Source organism: Epargyreus clarus, unplaced genomic scaffold (assembly GCF_041222505.1).
Source record: "Epargyreus clarus isolate Ecla_fem2 unplaced genomic scaffold, WU_Ecla_fem_2.2 ptg000021l, whole genome shotgun sequence".
Classification (NCBI taxonomy): Eukaryota; Metazoa; Arthropoda; class Insecta; order Lepidoptera; family Hesperiidae; genus Epargyreus; species Epargyreus clarus.
This window is the reverse complement of record NW_027332228.1, coordinates 10170663-10192201: the sequence shown is the minus strand read 5'-3', so window position 1 is coordinate 10192201 and position 21539 is coordinate 10170663. Positions and strand designations below refer to the sequence as shown.

Below are 21539 nucleotides of genomic sequence, written 5' to 3'. Positions count from 1 at the left end.
GGTGTTTGTTACTTTTTCACGCAAATGCTACTCATTGGATTTGGACGAAATTAGGCACATAGATAGTTTAAGACCTGAAATAATACATAATACTTTGCTGTAGTAAACGACGCCCACTCGGGCGAAGCCACATGCAAAATATAGTCATGTATTTAAATATTTACTGTTTTCATAGAATTAGATTTGAGTCATGCGTATACACTTGTGTATGAGGCTTCTGGTTTAGCGGTTTATTAGACGTTATTAACAAGATATTTACTATTTTCATTTTAAAGATATTAACTTGAATTCTTTGTCTAAGTACTTTAGGGAGGTTTAATTAGAATCTTTACTATAAATATTTGTTTCAGTTAGACTTGGATAAAACTTGATCTCTTGGCACTCCATCAGATATGATTATTACTGAATTAATACGAAACCATACTTTTTAATCATCTAAACTACACTGAGGTATATGTACCTACAATAATAAATATGTATTGTTGGTACAGAATCAAGCGACACATGAGTTAGGCTGGTAATTATAAAACGACCTACATTACGGCATATTAATTATCAATCTAGGTCAAAGTAAAGGCAACACGATGTTTCGGGCCAGCAACAGATTCAGGACTGTTGTTTGGGAGATGATAGACCCAAGCGATATACATTTTATCAAATTTGTCACCTTCCATAGGAATAAATCAGCGATACAAGAGTTTATAAGGTTTTCTATAAGGAGAAATATAATTGTATAGTCATATCCGGTTAAGTAGAAAGTCGGTGAAAAAATTGTCCTCACATTTCCGAAATTTTGCCGCCCCCTAAAAGGTTTTTGCTGGGTAGTTCAAGATATAGATTTTAAGTAGTCCATGACCATAAATTAGTAAAGATACTTCGCCGCCTTGAAATTGAATAAATCCACAAACGGCTTATTAATAAGTTCTTTTTTTGAATCCTTGACAAATAAAAACATTTTTAGAGAAAAATTGCGAATATATTAATAACCATTACTGCATAATTTATATAATAAATAAATAATTATTTTAAATATTTTAGGGACATTTTAGCACGGAGACGTGGCAAAACTTTTTTACGCAATCATTTCAATTAAAGGTGGTAAAGGTTTAAAGGTGGTAGAACCCTTTGTGGTTCGACTCCGGCGGCACCACCGCCACACCTATTTCTACCTAATAACAGCAGTGTTAAGCGCTGCTGTGTTCCGGTTTGAAGGGTGTGGTAAGGGAGACAGACTTTTCCGAGGCGTTCCAGCTTAGTCCTCAGGGGTAGCGGCGCATCTGTGGCCGACCTCAGGTAGGAATATCTAATCCTATCTGGGGTTGATTACAGATGTCCATGGGCGGCAGTAGCCACTTACCATCAGGTGGACTGCATGCTCGTCTGCTACTCTTATATTATAAAAAAAAAAAAAAAAAAAAAAAAAAAAATTCTCAAAACTGGGTACATTTTCTTGTTAGGAGTGAGTAATCTTTACTAATCTTTGTCCATGACTTTGGATTTTAGGCTTGACGCTTGAACCCTTAAGCCGCACCGGGAAAACCATGCAAGTTAACATAAAATACGTACAAAATATGAAGCTCAATTTAAATAACATGTAAGTATAGGTTATCCCACCACAGTGCCACATTTCGATTAGATTTATTTTTCGTTCCATTTTAAATTGTTTTGTTACTTTTACTCCTTTATTTATCAAAGTCAATATTAACTACACAAATTCAGAAACAGAAATAAATGAAACTAAAATGTTCAATTGAAATTTACGAAACATACACAAGGGACAGGTGCCTTGTGTATTTTTCGTAAATTGAATATAATTCAAGTGAAAAATAAATTTGATTGGATTGTTATTTGAATTCAATATCTCAAATCTAAAAGCTCAATGTATAAAAGCGATCCATGTAAGCTTGAAGCAAATCACAACTCAACTCAACTCAGTAGATACATATTTTAGCTAATTTTGAGAGTATTTCAAACAGAAGGGCTCAGGAGCTTATTGAAGAGTATTAAGGCAAATTGAAGGTGACAGTTGAAATATAATGCAATGGAATTATATTCGCAATTTATTTATGCGTTTTTATAAATAATTGAAGAGTTTGTAAGCCTACAAAGTAGATGCCATTTAAATTATAAGTTAGTCCAAGTTTAAAACCCATAACAAATGTGTAATTGTTATATCAGGTTTGGTGCTTGTATTTAGGTACTACAGATTAAATATGAAAAACGTTACTAAACTCTTACATTTTATGGAATTCTCTTTATTTTTACTTGTATCTGTATCTGATCTGCTACTATACATATTCTATAAGAAATTCACTCCGATACCTCTTACGGTTCAAAAGATACAGTCCTTTTAATGTAGGACACACCGACGGATGGCGTGCCTTAGCTTAGTAACAGGGTTCAAACCGGAACCCTAGTGCGCTGCTGTGCAATCGGTAAAACGCGCTCGGGGGCGCTCGTTCAACTATAATACCGCTCAGAAAACCATTAGAGTACTTCGTCCTTGGTGTGAAAACTTCTAAATTGCACACTACGATACAGTTGACCGTAAAACGAAAACATTTCCACGAATGTTGTGGTCACATGTGGCTAAAGTCGTTACCGCCGACTGTTTTCTTTCAGCTTTCCTTTCAATGTTTCAATCCTATTTCGCAATACGATAGTCGGGGTAACCTTGACAGTACGTAGGTATTTATTGGAATAGTGGCCGGCGAGATTTGATTTCCTACGGGAGAACATGTAACTTGAATAATTTAAATAACATTTCGATCGCAATGTTTATTGCAGTATACCTACGTTAGTATAAATTAAATTAGATTGTAAAGATCAGTGTCTACTGTCACAAATAGAGATTGGAGAAAATTGATATTATTTAGACGAGATTGAATATATTTTTTTTTATGATTAGGAGTAGCAGACGAGCGTGCAGTCCACCTGATGGTAAGTGGCTACTGCCGCCCATGGACATCTGTAATCAACCCCAGATAGGATTAGATATTCCTACCTGAGGTCGGCCACAGATGCGCTGCTACCCCTGAGGACTAGGCTGGAACGCCTCAGAAAAGTCTGCCTCCCTTACCACACCCTTCAAACCGGAACACAGCAGCGCCTAACACTGCTGATATTAGGTAGAAATAGGTGTGGCGGTGGTGCCGCCGGAGTCGAACCACAAAGGATTCTACCACCTTCAATTCTATTATCCAATTTATTTATGTCTGGTTTCGATTTACATCCCTACATAGTTTTTGGGATTACAAATTAAATTGTATTCAAATTTTAATTTAGTATTGGGACGTCGAGGTGAGTTTTGCAGCTCAAAAACAAAATATACCTAATCCAACATTAATTGGGCTGCTTCAGGCGGCTTTAATTGAAATTGTTCAGCAGAAACCAGGTAATAGTATTGTTTGACCTCCCTGTGATAGGGAGTCTCATATACTACGAGGGGTAATTTAAATGGCCAATTACCTCTAATTGTAGCACGCGATGTGAGCTAGCATCTATTTAGAATAGATAGATTTACTAGAAAGCTTTATTATTTCAAATTGAGCATAGAATATACATTGCGGTTTTTATTTGGCATCCCTTGAAAATCTAACAGACCATACTTAGACAAAAGCTTATCAGAGGTTAATCATAGGTGTTTTATTTCCCGTAAGCACTAAATAGGCTTCATGTAATATTTTGGCTTACAAAACTTTACCAAATCCTCCTAAACAGAATGCAGCAACACTACATTGCTATCGTAAAATATTGCAGTAATAGTTAACCATAAAGATTAAAACGTATGATTTAAGTATTACTTAAGAGCTACCTTAGTAACCTACTTAAGAGCTTGCACGTGGAGTGTTGCGAGCGGAAACCCAGTAAATAAATACGTATAGGTACAAAAGGAAGCATGGAAATCCGGTACCAGGATGTAATCAACTTCCCGGCACATGGCGGAAATGCAGTACCGGCTCATTGAAAAGTTCATAGTGGAGAAGGTTAACATTAAATCACCGTATAAAGCTGTTATAGTCATGTGCAGGTGAATTTACAATGTGAATTTTAATGAAGTAGCATTCGTTTGCTTTTGCTTGTAATAAGTTATTTTATATATTGTTTTTTATGTACGTTGTTGTCATTATCTGGGTAAATTCAAAAAAAGCCTCCATCAACGTCCTAACGTAACGTACTTCTGTCTATTTCTGTGTGTTTTTTTTTTAATTTCTAACAACTTTATCTAATTTTCTGCAGATGTATTTACGGTAAATTTTCTAATAAATAGAGATAATAAGCGACATAATATGTTGATTTTCGAAACGAGAAGCATGTTTCAAAAAGATTTTTACTAAATACACAAATCTGCGTAGCACAGAAGAATCCCAAATTGAAGAATCTATGATGCCACGGAAGTCTCAGTTAGACTTTAATTTAGTCTGTTATTTATATAAACTTTTTACACAATAAAGTAGTTATTGCAGCCCATTAGTAATTAACTATAACGCCATGCAGGTGTGTCTGCTTCACCACACCCTTGAATCCTAAACAACAGGTAAGTCCATAATGATTACGAAGCTTCAGTCGCCGCACTGACCTTTATAACAACTTGTATTGTCGCAACTTGTACTATTAATAGCAAATTGTCAAACCACAATTGCGTAGGACGCTGCAACGGACGCTCCTTCAGAGAAATCTCTTTGATGAAATTAGTGTAACTACGTCAGTTGCTCCACGCAGCATCGCCCACGATGTCACTTCGATTTTGTGATTTTCAAATAGGTAAGCTTAAATATTTTCGGGAAAAGCTTTATGGTACAAAATTCAGTCGCAATTTGTACTATTAATAGCAAATTGCCAAAACGCACTTGCGTAGGATGCTGTTACGGATGCTCCTTCAGAGAAATCTCTTTGATGAAATTAGTGTAACTACGTCAGTTGCTCATTGCAGCATCGCTCACGATGTCACTTCGATTTTGTGATTTTCAAATAGGTCAGCTTAAATATTTTCGGGAAAAGCTTTATGGTACAAAATGCAGATAATAAGAGTTCAAAGATAAAAGAGAGCTATACTCTTCTACGTTTGGAATCCCGTCGAAAAAACTAAAGAAGTAATTCCCAAGACAAACAAAGAAATTAAAATGTTTTAAATTGCCGTAGGCACTGAATATATTTATTAGTGACATAATAAATTTTACTAGCGCGCGAGCGGTAAAAAAACCACAAAAGTATGAAATGGAACGAATGATTTATAACTTTAATTAGTTATTTACAACTAACAACACATTTTGAATCGAATATGCCTAACTTAGGCATTCTAGAACGTTGGGCTATTTACAATAGGTTATATTTAAAGTAAGTTATTACATTTAACTTGTATTTTAACTGTATAGTTAGGAAAGCGCAGTCAACCTCATATTATACATACATACAAATCTACGAGACTTTTCTACCTGCCTATTACCTACTTGACGCTTGATAAGTAATCGCCTGATATTTAGATAACTGTCATAAGAAGTAAATATTCAGAATTTATATGTACGTAAACCTACATGTAAGTGTAAAATATGTTGTGTGTTACAGTAGACCCGTGATAATCCGGCCCCTGTCTAATCTATGGACCCCTATCGTCATTTAAAGATCAAGTTATCAAGATCGTCGGATAACCGCGGGTCGCCTGTATTCGATTATATAAAAGTGATGCAAAATAATAAACAATAAGTTAACTTACTTGTCAGGCGGAGCAGCATGCGGTGGGGGAGCGCTGGGCGGCTTCAGGCTTCTGAATGCTTTCAGCCACTTATTCTTCATGCTTCCGGCAGAGGACGACGACAACTTACGATCAGCCGCTGCGGTACCGCTGTCTGCTTTCGCCGCGAAAAGCTCTCTCTGAAACAAAACATCCGTCATTATTATCAGGATTATACATTAACCTTTTATAAAGCCCGTAAACACTAATTTAAAAGTGATGAAATAAAAAAATATAAAGATTGTTCGATATTAAGTAAAACCTGATTCTTATAAGCAGCAGGTATGTGGGCATTAAATTTAATTTTTGTTTCATAGTGATAACTAACAATCGGTTAAAAATTGTTTGCTGACCACGGCGTAAAATATAGGTTTAGCCTTGATTCCTTTAAAGGAATCAAAAGTACCTACTAAATATATAAAAGTATATGATTAGGTATATAATTTGGGCAATTTAGGAAAGAGTTTATAAAATAGACTAAATTATTGCATGTCCGTTTGGTTTAATAAAAACATCAGTAATAAGTTCTTCTGTACTTAAAGGCAGAAATGCGATTAGTATTCATATTTACCTAACGTTTATTATAAATAAGTCAACACATACTTTGTTTGGAATTTAGAAGGAACGAAATCACGTAAAAGCACTTATTAATTAGTCTTCAGAGTAAGTAAGTATAAAAGCTTTTCAAAGAGGAGTGGAACGCCAAACTTTACGGAGATTCCCATCTTTACCCTTCAACGATCTACGGTTCAAGTGTAAAGAAAAAGTACTTGTGGCTGTATTACAAGTAATCATGTGTGACCCCATTCCTTTATTCGTCCATAAAAATGTATTTTGGTAAAAGTACAGATGGTTTTCTACAGGTAAGTTTCAAGGAGGCAAAAGTGATATTTCTAAAAACATCCTAAGAGATATCTTTAAAAGTGTTTAAATTTATTTAAAATTACACATCCAGTAATTTCAGATTCAAGATTCTAGGTCAATATTAAAATTCAAATCGCTATGTTTATAAGGATAGTCGTTTTCAACGTAAATCTAAGGGGTTATTGACGTTATTTATCAGACAAGCTATAAATTATGTACATAATAATAAGGCGTATTTAATCAAGTGAATAGCGTATCCTATAGTATGAAAGTACCTTCAAGCATCTGAAAAATGAAGATAATGATGTTTGAATATCTATATAAACATTGGCGACTATTTGGGTCGGCTTACAAAAATTATGTACCTACGCCAGAAAAAAAAATTAAAAATTTCATAAAAAAAAATATAAATTCACAAAATTCTAGACCATAGTTCTAGATAGAAATATAAACTATTACCTAATCGGTTACCTAGTGAATTTATACGTACTAGTTATATGTCTCGAAAATTTTAGATACATTAGTTATCTACGAGGGAAATCTATGGAGAATCACCTATTATAAGTTTTCATATTTGTATGAATTCAACACTACAAGCATTTTAGTTAAGTATATTATAACTGAGAAATGGAATCATATTTGATGCCAAATCCCTAAATAGATAGAGTATCTACTCTCTCTATAGAATTTACATCGCCAATTTTACGGTAACAATCTTTATCACCATGTAGCTATTATATGGCACATGCAATTAAAATTATTCTTACCTACTAATAAATCATATTAGAAATGAGTATATATCTTTGTAAACAAACCATTCGTGATTTTCTGTTCGTGCATGCTACGAAATTAAATGTTTGCTGACAAAACTTCAAATTACGAACATTTTTCAGGAACCGTTTTAGCCATGACGTCAAATTGCTTTTAATATAGAAGCAAGCAAATACAAAGTACGAAAATGAAAGTCACTCTACTTAGTATAAATTTAATTAATGACTGTCATGCGAACCTATTATATAGGAAACCAACCTATAAAACAAAACCACCTTATTTCTAATTTAAATATTCATACTCATGCTCGTGTTCAAGTTTTTTGACATTTCGCAAATGTTATTTACATTATTTTGGCTTCCTTCTTTTTTTTAAATTACATTTATATCTTAATCGAAATGTTCTCTAGAATCGTAACTAAGTTTTGACACGTTTTGAGACGTTTACAGGATGTGGAAATGAACAAATCGGATAAAATTTAACAAGGTACCTACACGTAACAAAACAACATCGAATGAAAATGAACCGCCTTTACTTCGAAGCAAAAAATGGCACACCATTCCACATTTCGATCCTTAACACGGCGCGACTTTGAAATAAGTCTACATTTCTTTTTCGAATAGTAACAAAAGAACAGTCTTGATTTTCACGAAATGTACATAGCGTACTTGGTCACCGAGAGACGTAAATTTATTTGCAGTGTTAAACGCTTACATTTAATTGGGAAACGTTCCAAGTTTAACGATAAATGGGTAAACAGAATGAGTTAATGAGGCGAATGATTCAATGTTTGGACTTCACATAAGTCACCGATAGCGCAAATTAAAGCACTTTTTATATTCATGTTAAACTCTAACGTAGGTATCGCACTTTTTCAAAAGATCACATGTGGTTATTCAATATTGGTGGGTCGATTGACGTTGCATTGTGCACTGAACTATCTGCCACACAGATCTGCCTTGTAGTCACTGCAAGGTACATAGTTCAGTTAATAGTTGTACTAATATGTGTACTATGACCACTACAATGCAAAGATTGTGCAGCAATAATAATTAAAGTTGTACATGTGCGTTGCCCTATATAACTTGACGAAATAATATGTAGGTGCCTAATTTACATGATTCTTAATCCGAGATCTATTTTGCTTAGGAAACCTTACAATATCAATGGATTAGAACGAATTAATGTCACACAAGGTAATTTCTGAAAGCAACATTTTTATACGTAGATTGGTATATACAACAGACATACGGTTCAGTATAAATTTCTACCAAAATCCCGGTGGTCTTAGCTTCTAATCTTGTCAAACTAGTTCAATATTAGAAGTTTTCACCATCCCTTTATGTTAATTACATAGTTAGTATGTACTAGATAAAGTTTGATATGAGAATTTATGCGTTTCGCCATATCGTTTCATGGCCTAAGGTTCTTGAATAAAAGCAGTATAGAAGCTGTTAAACCACCGACAGCAGGCATTGCGTGACCCACACTTCCTTTAGTCAGGTGATAAGATAGGTACAACGCGGCACGGCTTAACCACGATACGAACATTCGTGTAGGTATATAGTTTCCTTGAATAAAGACGAGGCTTCGGAATACCTACTTCATTATTTTCCCCAAGCATTGTGTTTGTACATATGAGGCTAATAACTCGGTTCACACGAGTGATTGGCTTCAAAAAGAACGCTTGTTCTACTTATATGGAATTAGTTACATTTGTCCAAGAGCGTTAGCACGGTACAAAATATAGATCCTTATACTGTGGCGTTAGTGACCACATACCATCAGGTTGACTACACACTAAACTAATTAAAAATCTGATGGAATTATTACATTATCTAGATACTTGAAATTCATATCGATTTTACAATAGATGACAGCCGTAAAGCCACTATAATAAAACAGATCCTGTATACAACACTGAGGTCGTTTTAAATGCTCTGAAATGTTTTAACTGTCCAGAGATAGAGGTCGCGATTCGTGTCAAGCACAAATAAAAACAGGGACAATAAAGCGTCTTATCAAAAGCGAATGGGCGATGGTGGAATGGGTTATCTACCATAACAATCCTTTTCATACCGCCCTCAACTATTTTTATTTACCGGATCTCTACGAGATAAAAGCTCTGCCCTTTCTTACCGTTTAAATTTAATTTTTTAGCTTCCTTTGTGTTGTAAAAGCAGGCTTCATGCATCGCAGTTTTTATAATGAAGATGCAGTCGTAATTCCAGGATGAAATGTATCCCAAAACGAAAAAATCTATTAAAGGCATTTTTTATAAATATGAGGTAGAGTAGGTACGTATCTACGGACTCGACCTTTTGGTAGGTAAGTGGTTATCACTGTCCATAAACACAGATGAATTTCAAATAGAATTTAAGTCTTATTTACAAATTTCGCAAATACTCGCTAGCGTCCGATTGAGCTGAAGTATGTAAAATATGGTACATACCTTGCAAATCTCTACGCTTAGAAGGTCCGCTACGTGCGATTTAAAAGCGATTTCTTTAAACTGAATAACTTTCAAAATATGTTTAGAATTTCTGTTATAAAGTACCTACGTATGAGATACCTAGCTATATTTATTTGCAAGGAAATTAGTTCATACATTTTCATGATGTTTATTTTGCACTAAACTCCTGCCGACATAAGTTAGTTCAAGTGGAACAAGGAGGCACATTATAAACGTGTGAGGATCGCAGTATCTGATTAAAACTACTTTATGTTTAATCTCGCGTAGATACTGGATTTTTCAATACTGACTTAACTCTAGCTGTCCCGTGATATATAAAGGTATCAAAAGTCTTATAAAAGGGTAGTTGTTTTTATTAGCTTAAACTTTTGTTTAATATAGAATTACTTATATGAGTATTGGCCGATTACAGAAAACTTTTACTTGGGAATAAAATAAGCTAAGAGGTGCACAAAGGTTTTCGTTTTCCTGTACTCTTACAGGTCTGTTGTGTCCTCATTCACGTGATTTTTCGACCGCACGCAATCTTGATTGAAAATTTCCGTTTACTGAGCCACATTTCTGTTAAGTGGATTGTGGCAAATGAGTACATACTTACATATGTTTTCAATTATACAAACACTAAATAGATCGAAACCCTTTTCACGTGCTAATTGAATGAATCGAGGCGACATATTAACTTACGTACCTACCTATATGTAATGTAAAATTCATTTTACATGTTACCGATTATACCTTACATTCCGTTATAGTTTATGTAAATATTTTCAGAGACTACATTAAGAATATTATGCTTATAATTTAACAAAATATGCTAAAGTAAGTATAAACAATTACACAGATATTCACAAAATTATAAGCTTCTTATGTTTTTAACTATGCAAAGTTCAAGAAAGTTCACACAAACGCGAATTACCCAGCTAGCAAACTCATTATCTTACGTATTTCTCTTAAAACATAATTAAGCTGTAAACTTACATCATTAAAGTAGGCTTGTTCAAAACGCTGGCGCATTTTATTCGCCTTGGTGTACTCGGGAAGACTTGACTGCCGTCGCACACGCATCCTCTGTTCTCTTTCCATTGTCATGAGATCAGATTTTTGGGACAACACAAGATAATGCAACCGATGTACTATATCCATCTTCGATAAGTAGATTTAGAAATCCTTGATTAAAACCATGTAAAATCTTGTCAGCTTTGTAATAAACGCAGACGAGTTTACTAACTCAGAATAGAAACGAATTAAATTCCCATTAAATATTGTATACTCGTAATTATAAATGCTTTTATTTGCGTGTCTGAGCACTTTCGCGAGCAATGACCGTCAAATCACCGATACAGTGCTTTGAATAATTCACTTTCAACTTAGATAAATAAAACAATTAATTAAAGGTTGATAAAATATTTTCTTCGAATGTAAAATTAAATATTTGAATTTTCTTTACGAGTGTCTGTATAAATCAACGCAAGGTTTGTATCGTGTATTCGCGAACGGGCGGGCGGGCGGCAAGCCGCTAGCTAGGGCGGGCACGACACGACTGGCTCGTGGGTTGGCGCCGGATGTAGCGTGGCCGCTCTAACGTCGCCCGGCAACCGTTTTCTAACAACACGCTCTATATAACGCGTAGGTACACTGATTCTTATCTTATAATTATTTACGTAATAAGTATATAATGTATGTTTTTATAATTGAAGGACAAATTGACGCTATATAATTTTCTATTACAATTTTGGATAAGTGCATTGGCCGATAGGACTATAGGCGATGGTAAAAAAACTATATTTTATTTTTTTAAACGTAACGTTAAACGTAAATTATTCCATTGAACATTTTTTTTATGTAACGACGCCTTTATGATTAAACAAACATTAATCATCAGTTTATCACAGCCTCTCAGAATAAGGTTATAGCTTGACTTTTGTATTTGACAAACATTAAAGAAATGCGTGAACTATATATTTTCACAGTGTTTTCCTTTACTGTTAAAGCTAATGATAATAATTATTTTACTAATACGCGCATGACTTTCAAATATCAAAAGTTTGTATCAAACTCAGGAGACCGGCGCGAAAGGTTAATATTCATATTATTACCACCAAGCAACAGAGGCGTCACGTGCCTTAGACGGGCCCTATATCAAAATTGGTTGGGGGTCAAAAATTTGTTATAGAGCCCAGCAATTCATTTTCTTGACTTTAGAGTTTTTTAAGTGAAATTTAGACACATTGGGTATTTTATGATGATTATTTCTCGGAAAGTAGCTATGACTTAAAACTTTAAGTGAAATTACTTGTGTGTAAACAGAAATTCGTAAAATGTTTAGGGCCTGTGTAGCTCAGTACTTTCACATTAAGAGTTGTTATTATGACATTTCAAATATACACTTCAATTTATTTTATTTGTATAGATATAAAAGCTGCGTATTATGAATAGGTATGTTCATGTTTAATACTAAGAAACACTATATCTAATGGTAGGTCCTAGGTATCTATTATTATAGCGTATCGGAGTTACTGGACACTAAACAATGTCGAAGGTTGCTACGTAATATTGAATTCTAGATAGGCTAGTTGTTTTCTCCACTTATATGTAAAAATAATGGCATTTAAAAAAAAATTAAAAAGAGAATAATTATTTTTAAAATTAAAAAAGACAAACCCACTGAGTTTCTTACCGGATCTTCTCAGTAGAGGTCGCGTTCCGATCCGGTAGTAGTTTAAGAAAATTTGTAACTGACAATTTGTAAGTGCCGCCGTTGGCCTATACAAAATAAATATATTTCACTTTCATTTCACTGACTGCATGATGTGACATTTACATTATCTCATGATGAGTTGTATACATATGTGCTTCATCACACATCTGTAAAAGTATTTTATGCTAGTGAATATTTCTTAAATAAAAATGTGTGCTCTTGCCTAAAACCATTTGGAAGACAAATTACGAAGTGAGTAGGATCTATATAATAACATTATTGTGTCTATGTATATTATATGTTCTTGTAAAGGTGATCTTAACCAATTTTGGATTACCTGATGATTTTGATTTTTACGGTCGAAATGTAAAAAAATACCCAATAGGAATCGAACCGCAGAACGAACTAAAGTGTAAAAAGAAATGTATCCATTCCATTTTACGCCTAAACAATCCACAATATTAACGTCGGAGAAACACAAGATTGCCATTTAGATGTAAGTTTGTTTACAGAAAGTACCAAGGTCCCAGAACCAATCTCTTTTCTACTATTACATTATCGAGGACTTCTATTTTGAATCTTGCCTTTCAACTTGTTTATATAAGAATACAATACATCGTAAGTTTACTGTATTGATAAGCATTTGAAGTTTTTTGGAAACATTTTTAAATACCTATTTATGCTAGTGTTTTTTTAATAATAAAACATTCATAGCAAACGATCATGCAGCCCGCATGCATGTAAGTGATTACTGTCAGCCATGGATATCTGTAATCAAAATCGGATAAGATCATGCGGTCGGTTAAGAGCTAAATAGGTTTTACAACTCTTAACTACAAATAATTCTATCAACTTGGTAAGTATATAACGACTTCTACTTACAAAGATATATTAACTCTTTATAAGAGTGTGATTTAAATTTTTGATAAAAAAGTATATTTAGTTTATGCTAACGTTTCCAATTCTTGGCATGTTTTTCGGCTACTACTCTACCGTTCCCATTGTTCTGTTTAATTATATTAAACCACTTGGTAGAGATAAAAAGAAGATTAACCGCTTTTACTCCTAAAGCCTTAATTAATTGAAGTAAGTACTTAATTCAGGTGGTGCAACTCGACCTCATTATTCGTCCGTCTGTGGTAACATCGTCTCCTAACCTAATATTCAAGTTTGGTATTTGTATTATAATATTTTTCTTACCGAGTCTTATTATGAATTTACATAAAGTAGTGATTTTAATTACTAAATCTAGCAATAAGACGCATTAGTCACCTTATAAGTCCCGTGTGAGTAGGTAACCTACCTAATAGTAATTCATGGACGTTTGGAAAATTGAACGACTTGCCTGGAAGACTAAATTTTGTACCTTTTTAAAAAAGCGGAGTAATATTTTGAGGTCGCATAAAAAGAAACGCACAAAATTTAATCAATTAATCACGTTTTCCAGGGGTATGAATTCAAATGAACTAACCTGCGACGCCTGGCCGTAGCTTCCATGCAAAATATGCCTCATTCAATTAGTGCCCGTTGTTAATAAACGATCTATGTACCAATCATGTTCAATCTATCAATGCTTTGCCTAACAAATATCGACATTTGACAATTTTTTCCTACTAGACATTATCAAATTTCGATTTTTGGATATTTTTTAACGCGGTCTCTCGATCGAGGGGTCCGAGGTTCAAATCCCAGGCACGCACCTCTGATTTTTCAAAATTATGTGCGTATTAGAAATTAATTACCACTTGCTTAAACGGTGAAGGAAAACATCGTGAGGAAACCTGCATACCTGAGAGATTTATAAAAAAAAGTCTAAAAGGTATGCGAAGTCTACCAATACGCACTTGGCCAGCGCGGTGGACTGCGGCCTAATCCTTCTCATTCTGAGAGGAGACCCGTGCCCAGCATTAACGATAATGGGTCGATGATGATGATGATGGATATTTTAGGACTAAATAACTGAATCGATTCTAGAATAAAAGTACCCATCTACTTATTTACATTGGACAAGTCATTACATTGTAATAAGAACTAGCTAGAGCAGTGAGTAATATGGATAGGATAAGAACTTATAAATTGTTTACTTAGATACCTAACCTACACATGTAATTACTGTGTAGATTATCTTCAAAAATAGAAAAAATATCTCCTTAACACTTTTCAAGTATAAGTATGATACACGAATGTCAAATATAGAACAATATTATTAAAATAACTTTTAATCTTTGATAAACATTACCGAAGCTTTTAATAAAACATGAACTTACTTTAAAATTCAAAAGCTTGCACCGCAACTGACAGAAATATTAAACTTTTTCTAATATGTAAGAAATATGCCTACATTCATTCGTTATAAATTGTTACAACTATTTTCCATCTGATGAGACCAGTTATAGTTGCAATAATTCAGAACTCACAACCAAAAAAGTCACCATCTGCCACCGGGCTCCCTACCTATTAATCCAGATTTTCCCTGGTCAATCAAACATATTAATTAAGAACTCTGTTCTGTTTCCTAGATATTGAATATACTTTGTATATTGGAAACCGTTAATCACTAGCAATAGTCGGTTTAAACTGTTTAATTCAAGAGTGGTTAAATAAGGTGTAATTTACAACAAAACATTATTTATAATAATTTATTAGTAAGGCAGTCCCACATCAAAAAATCTTATAATATCTATAAATCTGAGTCAAAATACAAAGAGAACATGTAACTGCTAGTTGTAAACACCAGATATGTAAAAACCTATCTATACTATGATAGATTATTCTACAAAATTGCTCATATGTAGATATAAGTTATTTACATAGACCATTGTGCCAAAATATGTACGATGTCAAATCACAGAATGTAGGTATAACTATGTTACTCAATATATACAACAATAGCTATTATATATTATACCCTAAAATAACGTAAATCTGCAAATGTTGTGCATTGATTTCATTATTCTGGCAAATAATTACAAAGGTCTACATAATTTCCTAACATTCATTATATTTAACATGCAATATAATATTATGAAATAAAGATTTCTTCTAGCTTTAGCTAAACATTAGTTGCTAATGTTAAAACTAACATAATTTAATGTTATTAAAGTATTATGTTGAATAACAGTATACCGAGGTAATTGTCAACATTTAATTAACATTATTGTTCCACTTTCAATGCAACATTTGAAACACCATTAAAAACAAACAACAGTCACTCTTTGTATATTAGATATGGCCTATTTATAGCCATTGTCAACAGTTAAACCTTTTAGGCTCATAAACAAAATTATTTTAGTCTTAGTTAAAGTGTTTTTGATCAATTTAACATTCACATAAGGTGACCAGTGTTGTGTGATAGTATATTTAAACTCTAATTTAAAGAAATATGCAAGTAGGAGATAAATGCAATATTTATGAGCATACATTTTATGATTAAACAAGAAGTGTATTATTAGATATAGATGATTAAATATAATGAATATTACATTAAACACAGCTATATTTAGGTCTTGTTATGTAAATAATATTTGTGCAAAACAACTTTAATATATTTAGTTATTTTGTTACATAATAAACAAAAAATGAGGTAACAACTTATTAAACATCAAAGATTTATGTTATATTGAACAATATATCAGTGCATAAAATTTAGTCCCAGTAAATGGTAACACACTTCATATATAATAAAGAAAATCAATACAAAATACTTATACAACTTGTAAATAACATATGGTGATAATTTTACACCATTGCACCTTGAAATACAGCACAGGGTTACTTCATTATTTTAAATTTTAAATACATTATATATTTAATTCCAGTGAAAAACAGTCACAATTACTTAAAACAATAACAAGATTGTTAAGAAAATAACTAACAAGTTGTAAATATATGAAATGTACTTAATTAATATTGCTACTTAAAAATATATTATGCATCTCCTATTTTGGATTTGCCGCTTAATTTACCAAGTTGACCTAACATAAGGACAGTGTTGATCAAATTTTCAGAATATATACGTTGATTTGTTTCCATTCTTCGCAATTTTTGGACCACATATTTGGAAAAAAATTCAAGTTCATTATCATTCGCATGGGGTCTTGAATCTAATTCATCATTGCCTCGCTTCCCTTTCAAACTTCTGGGACTTGTTTGGGTCGTAGAAGTTCTAGCTTTCTTCCTAGGAGGAGGATTTGACTTTGTATCATCTATACCGCTATCACTATTTACAAAAGCATGGTTCAAGTCTTCGCCAAGGTCATTTGCTTCTTCCTCATTTAACTGAATGGTCAAATCGTCAGGCACAGTCACCATAGGAACGTGATTGTCAGAGAAAAGTGGAGACGGAAGGAATGATACTCGTTTACGAACTTTAACGGCGGGTTTTGATTTCGAAGACGGAGACACGTCAGGCACTGTCCCTACTGTATGTCTTCGGTTAGTCTTTTCTTTCACAATGACTTGATTATGATTATTATGCAGGCGTTTAACATTTTGTTTATTGCTCCAAAAATTAACCTTAATTTTTGACTTTGGTTTTGGCTTTTTTTCAGGTGATTTAGTCTTTGTAACAGCTGTTGGGAACTTATAGCGGATGTCATCATCATCTTCTATTTTCACTGGTTCCGGCTTTTTATTTGGTTTCACATTGGATTTCGCAGGGTTATTCAATAGTTTTGTATTAATTTTGTATCGCACGTTGTCATCATCAGATTGATAACCATTTCTCTTTGCAGATAACTTATCTGATGATCCTTGTTTCATATTGTCAAAAGTTACAAATTGAAGAAGGTTTAGGCGGCAGCATTTATTTTAGTTTTGTTTGGGAACCCTGGAATGAGTTAAAAAAAACATTAAATTCGGTAGGTACATACAATTTAGACAATCACAGAGCTCATTAATCAGCGAAATATGCTAATATGGTTTCCCGCCTAAATATCGTTGACGTTAGTCGGCAAAAATACTATATATGCTGACTTAAACATAGTTACTAAGTTAATAATACCTGAAATTACAATATTAATGCTTTGTATGTTCAGAGACAACATAAATTAATCATAAATTCACTGCACAAATTACGTTTTGCATAAAATATGTTTTGAGGTTATGTCATTCTCACGTTTATAAATATCATTTTTATCATTTACAATGAAGCACAACCGCCACTAAATGTTCGTGCTTCGTCCATTATCACAAACTTTTGATGCAAGTATGTAATACAAGTCATTTATGTAAAGAGACATTTGCATCGTCAATAGTAATTGTGGAATATTACATTACATAACCATAATATTAATCTGCTTACAACTCACCTTTATTTGCAGCTTTTCATCTACTCCAATGTACACTCACTATGTGCTTCGTATATAGATAAAAACAAATAAACCAGTGAACAACGAACACAAACACGACACGCACAACCCACTACAGCAGCCTTCATGACGCAAAGTAGTTCGAATTTCACCCGCGGGTGGCGCATTCATGGCGCTCTAATATAAACGCGCGGGAAAGTCAGTAGTCACTGTGTAGCGTTCTCGCGTAAAATATTTAATGATAAAGGAATTTTATATTTTTTATTATTCTTTCCTACAGTTGTAACGTTATTATACAATTAAAATATTAATTTATGTTTCTAGGTGTAAGTATATTCCATAAATGGACGATTATCTATTTTTCATATAATATTATACAAAATTAATTACAACTAAATAAAGGATTGATTATTTAATTTATGTAATAAGTCAAAAGGTTAATAGTATTTTATAATAAATGTTCGTTGTTTAGACAAAGAAAATTTTACACTTTTTCACGTCTGTCGCCTACTCTTACAATTTAAAAGGGAACGATTTTGAGTAAATAATAAGAATCATAATTATAAAAATAAGGTGATAATGATCATAAGACAAGTATCACACTGCGTCTTTACCACATGGTAAAGTAAATAATTAATAGAAAATAGCGCAAAATTCGGAGTGTTGATGTAAGAGTACGCGACAAGGTCATTTGAGTATCAATATTTTATCTCTTAAGACGTACATGTAGGACATTTACAATAAGGAATAAAATTCATATACATATAATATAAATCATAATTTCATATAAAATATACTTAGCTATACCTATTACCTATGGGCTATTGCAATATACTTAAAACTTTGACAATGATTACGATAAGTACCTACATAAATACTGAAAATTGTTATAATTAGATTAGGATGATGTATCGTATTAGTATAACGGTATTTATAAATATTTGTAGTTATCAAGTACAAAAAAAAAATACCTACCCATCATCCAATGTTTATTTTAGCAGTATGTAATACAAAGTAGATACTTACCACATGATTTTTCATGGAAATCCACCCCATTTTTGCACGAAACCTAAACTTCCGTTTACTATCCGTATTTGTAGATGAAATTGATGAATAAAGAGAGAATATTTTAGCAACGCGTATATTTTAGGAACCCGAATGCAAAGGTTATGTCCGCGAGATCTGCTCTCAGACTGAAAAAGTGGGAGGCTGTGCGCAATGCGGCAACAAGGTTCAAAACAACTCAATTTCACGTAACTTCATAAACTAAAATATTTAAGTTTTCTCATAGCATATGCTCAATTACCTCCTTTGAATTTATAACATGTAATACATACACCCTGAAATAAATAGTAGGTAACTACCATTACAGTGAACATTTATTATTAAACTTAATTTAAACTTACCTTGTTGATCCTAGATAATAGTAAACACAGTTTATTACAATTTTTTTCACTTCGCACACAGTTCTGTACTTTAAATAATATTATTTGTAGATGGACGAAAATATCTACTGTTGCGCGACGAAGCGGGAAATATTTAAAAATATTGATTGAACTTGGGAGGTCCACTCCGCATGGGTCTTCCTCGTGTTCTGATTGGGCTGTTAAGCATGCGCACACTGCCTAGAAACGGTGTCTAGGGTTGTTTATGAAAACGATTTTTTTGTTTTGTCTCGAGTTAAAGGTCTTCTTTTGTGGCGTCTACACCTTTATGTAATTTTGTCTGTCAAGTGGTAAGTATGTATTTATAATAAAAATACTATTTAAGATACCAAAATGTATCTAGATGTGCTTAGTAAACACCTTTAAAGATTTACCTAATTATTTTTTAGTATTGCATTCAGAGACCACATGTCTGTGATTGTATTATTACATTATAGATTATGTTGTTGATAATTATTAATGACTAATTTTCCGAAAATAAGATGGCGTGGAGGAAAGCAATTATCAATTTTCGTCATTTCTGATAAGAATAACTATGGCACCATAACTATTAAATAGATATGTGCTTAATTTTGTTTAGATATAAGTTCCTGACTACCTGTTTACTTTTACCTGCTACTAACTTACTTATTAAACATTGTTTTTATAAAGTCGAAATTATTTTAATTTCATTACAAATTACTTGCCTGAGCTCTCACTGCGGCTAGATGCAGCTGGGTCGCCCTGTAGTCGTATTTCTTCAAAGAAATCTCCTCCTGAAATAATAAAACATTTTGTAATGACCCGCTAATTACTTATTTACTGTAATTAAATGTATAACAATCAATAAAGTAAAGATGTAAACATTTCACATATATTTAAAAAAATACTAAGACATATATTATAATATCCTTTGTTATGAAATTTTACAAAGTTCTTTTTCATGTCGTAGCATTTCATGACATCTCGTAGACAGTTGTGTAAACTACAAACATGACGTTTCAGCGTACTTTTCTCCTTGTCTCCTTGTAGAGGGAGTTTGGTACGAGACATTATAGATGGCGTTGAATTTACTACAAAGATAAAAACAGATGTCGCTAGTAACAAATTTTAATGATAAGTGAATTATTTTCTGTAACACCATGGCCACAAACATGCAATTTAACTGCAAGTTATAACTTTTTAGGTACTAAAAGTTCAAAACAGCCATGCCACCCAACTTTGTATAAAAGTTTAGGTGATTATTTTCGAAAATACTTGAAGTGTAAAGATTCAAATAAGTAAATATTTTTTTATTTTACTAGGCACAGCTGCACTGTTTATCATTTTAACTAGATGCGGATACGGATGCTATGCAGCTCATGATTGTCCCTGTAGTTCCGGGACTAGAATAGGGCTACGGTAACTCCTGCCTGTCGTAAGAGGCGACTAAAAGGGGGCTACAGGGTTGCGGGCGGCAAGAGTGGGAGCTCTAGCCGTCCAGTAAGCGATCCCGGGAAGGACGGCGGTATGTGTGGTCGCATAGCGTCGTGTACACCAAATGGTGCGGGAAGAGCGAAAACTGCTCCCCCCAGGGCACAGCCCGATCGGGGCATCGCGCTTGGGGGACTCCGGTTGCGTTCCGTCGGAGATCCCGGAGTTCTCCAACAAGCGTTGAGGACGGCCACCGGGGGGGTTTTAGTGCGGTAAGAATCCCACATAACCCGGCGTCGCTCCTACGTCGTCGGGTACCTTTTGAAGGTTTCCCCCTCGTTAAGAAAAAAAAGGAAGCTCATGATAAAAAAATACTTAAATACTCTGTGTACTATTTAAAATTTAAAGAAAAAAATGTGTAGGCATATTTATTTTGCAATACAAGTGATATTAAAAATGTCATGTGCTCCGTATTAGATACCTGGAAGATCGGTAGGCATATTCATTTAAATTGATACTTTGATCGGATCCATCACTGTCAGAAGTGTAAATATGCAAGAATTAGAGCGGCGGGATTGGTTTTGAAATTGAATAGCTTCGCCAGTCGATAGCGAAATGTTATTATAAACCGTCAAAGGAAAATAAATTGACATGGCAGTTCATCACTGGGTGAGCGAATAACGAGTTATAGGATCTATTGTTACGTTATCTAGCTACAAACTTTAGATATCAGTTTTCAAGAAGTATTTAATGATACTGAATATTTTTGAGCGTGGAACGGATATTTTCGTGGAGACTATCAAGGTATAATAACTATTATTACAATAACACCATAATTTTTAACAAACTTATGTGA

General features: G+C 33.5%; 2 protein-coding genes across 2 annotated transcripts in view; both read right to left on the bottom strand.

Annotated features, from left to right (window-relative positions):
* Positions 1 to 21539, bottom strand: part of Stacl (SH3 and cysteine-rich domain-containing protein) — a 258237-nt gene that overhangs the window by 13694 nt on the left and 223004 nt on the right. Inside the window, exons 11-12 of the mRNA XM_073084326.1 lie at positions 19978 to 20046; positions 5714 to 5871 (exon numbers count right to left, since the gene is read on the bottom strand). Of these exons, the coding sequence (XP_072940427.1) occupies positions 5714 to 5871; positions 19978 to 20046 (227 nt within the window). The remainder of the gene's footprint in view (positions 1 to 5713; positions 5872 to 19977; positions 20047 to 21539) is intronic.
* Positions 15163 to 18005, bottom strand: LOC140750654 (uncharacterized). The gene is made up of 2 exons (XM_073084325.1): positions 17847 to 18005; positions 15163 to 17365 (listed from the first exon to the last, which is right to left on the bottom strand). The coding sequence occupies exon 2, from the start codon at positions 17296 to 17298 to the stop codon at positions 16465 to 16467; it is 834 nt and encodes a 277-aa protein (XP_072940426.1). The 5' UTR covers positions 17299 to 17365; positions 17847 to 18005; the 3' UTR covers positions 15163 to 16464.

Bases quoted from the DNA above. Each gene is read 5' to 3' on its own strand.
- LOC140750654 (XM_073084325.1), bottom strand. From the start codon at position 17,298: ATGAAACAAGGATCATCAGATAAGTTATCTGCAAAGAGAAATGGTTAT.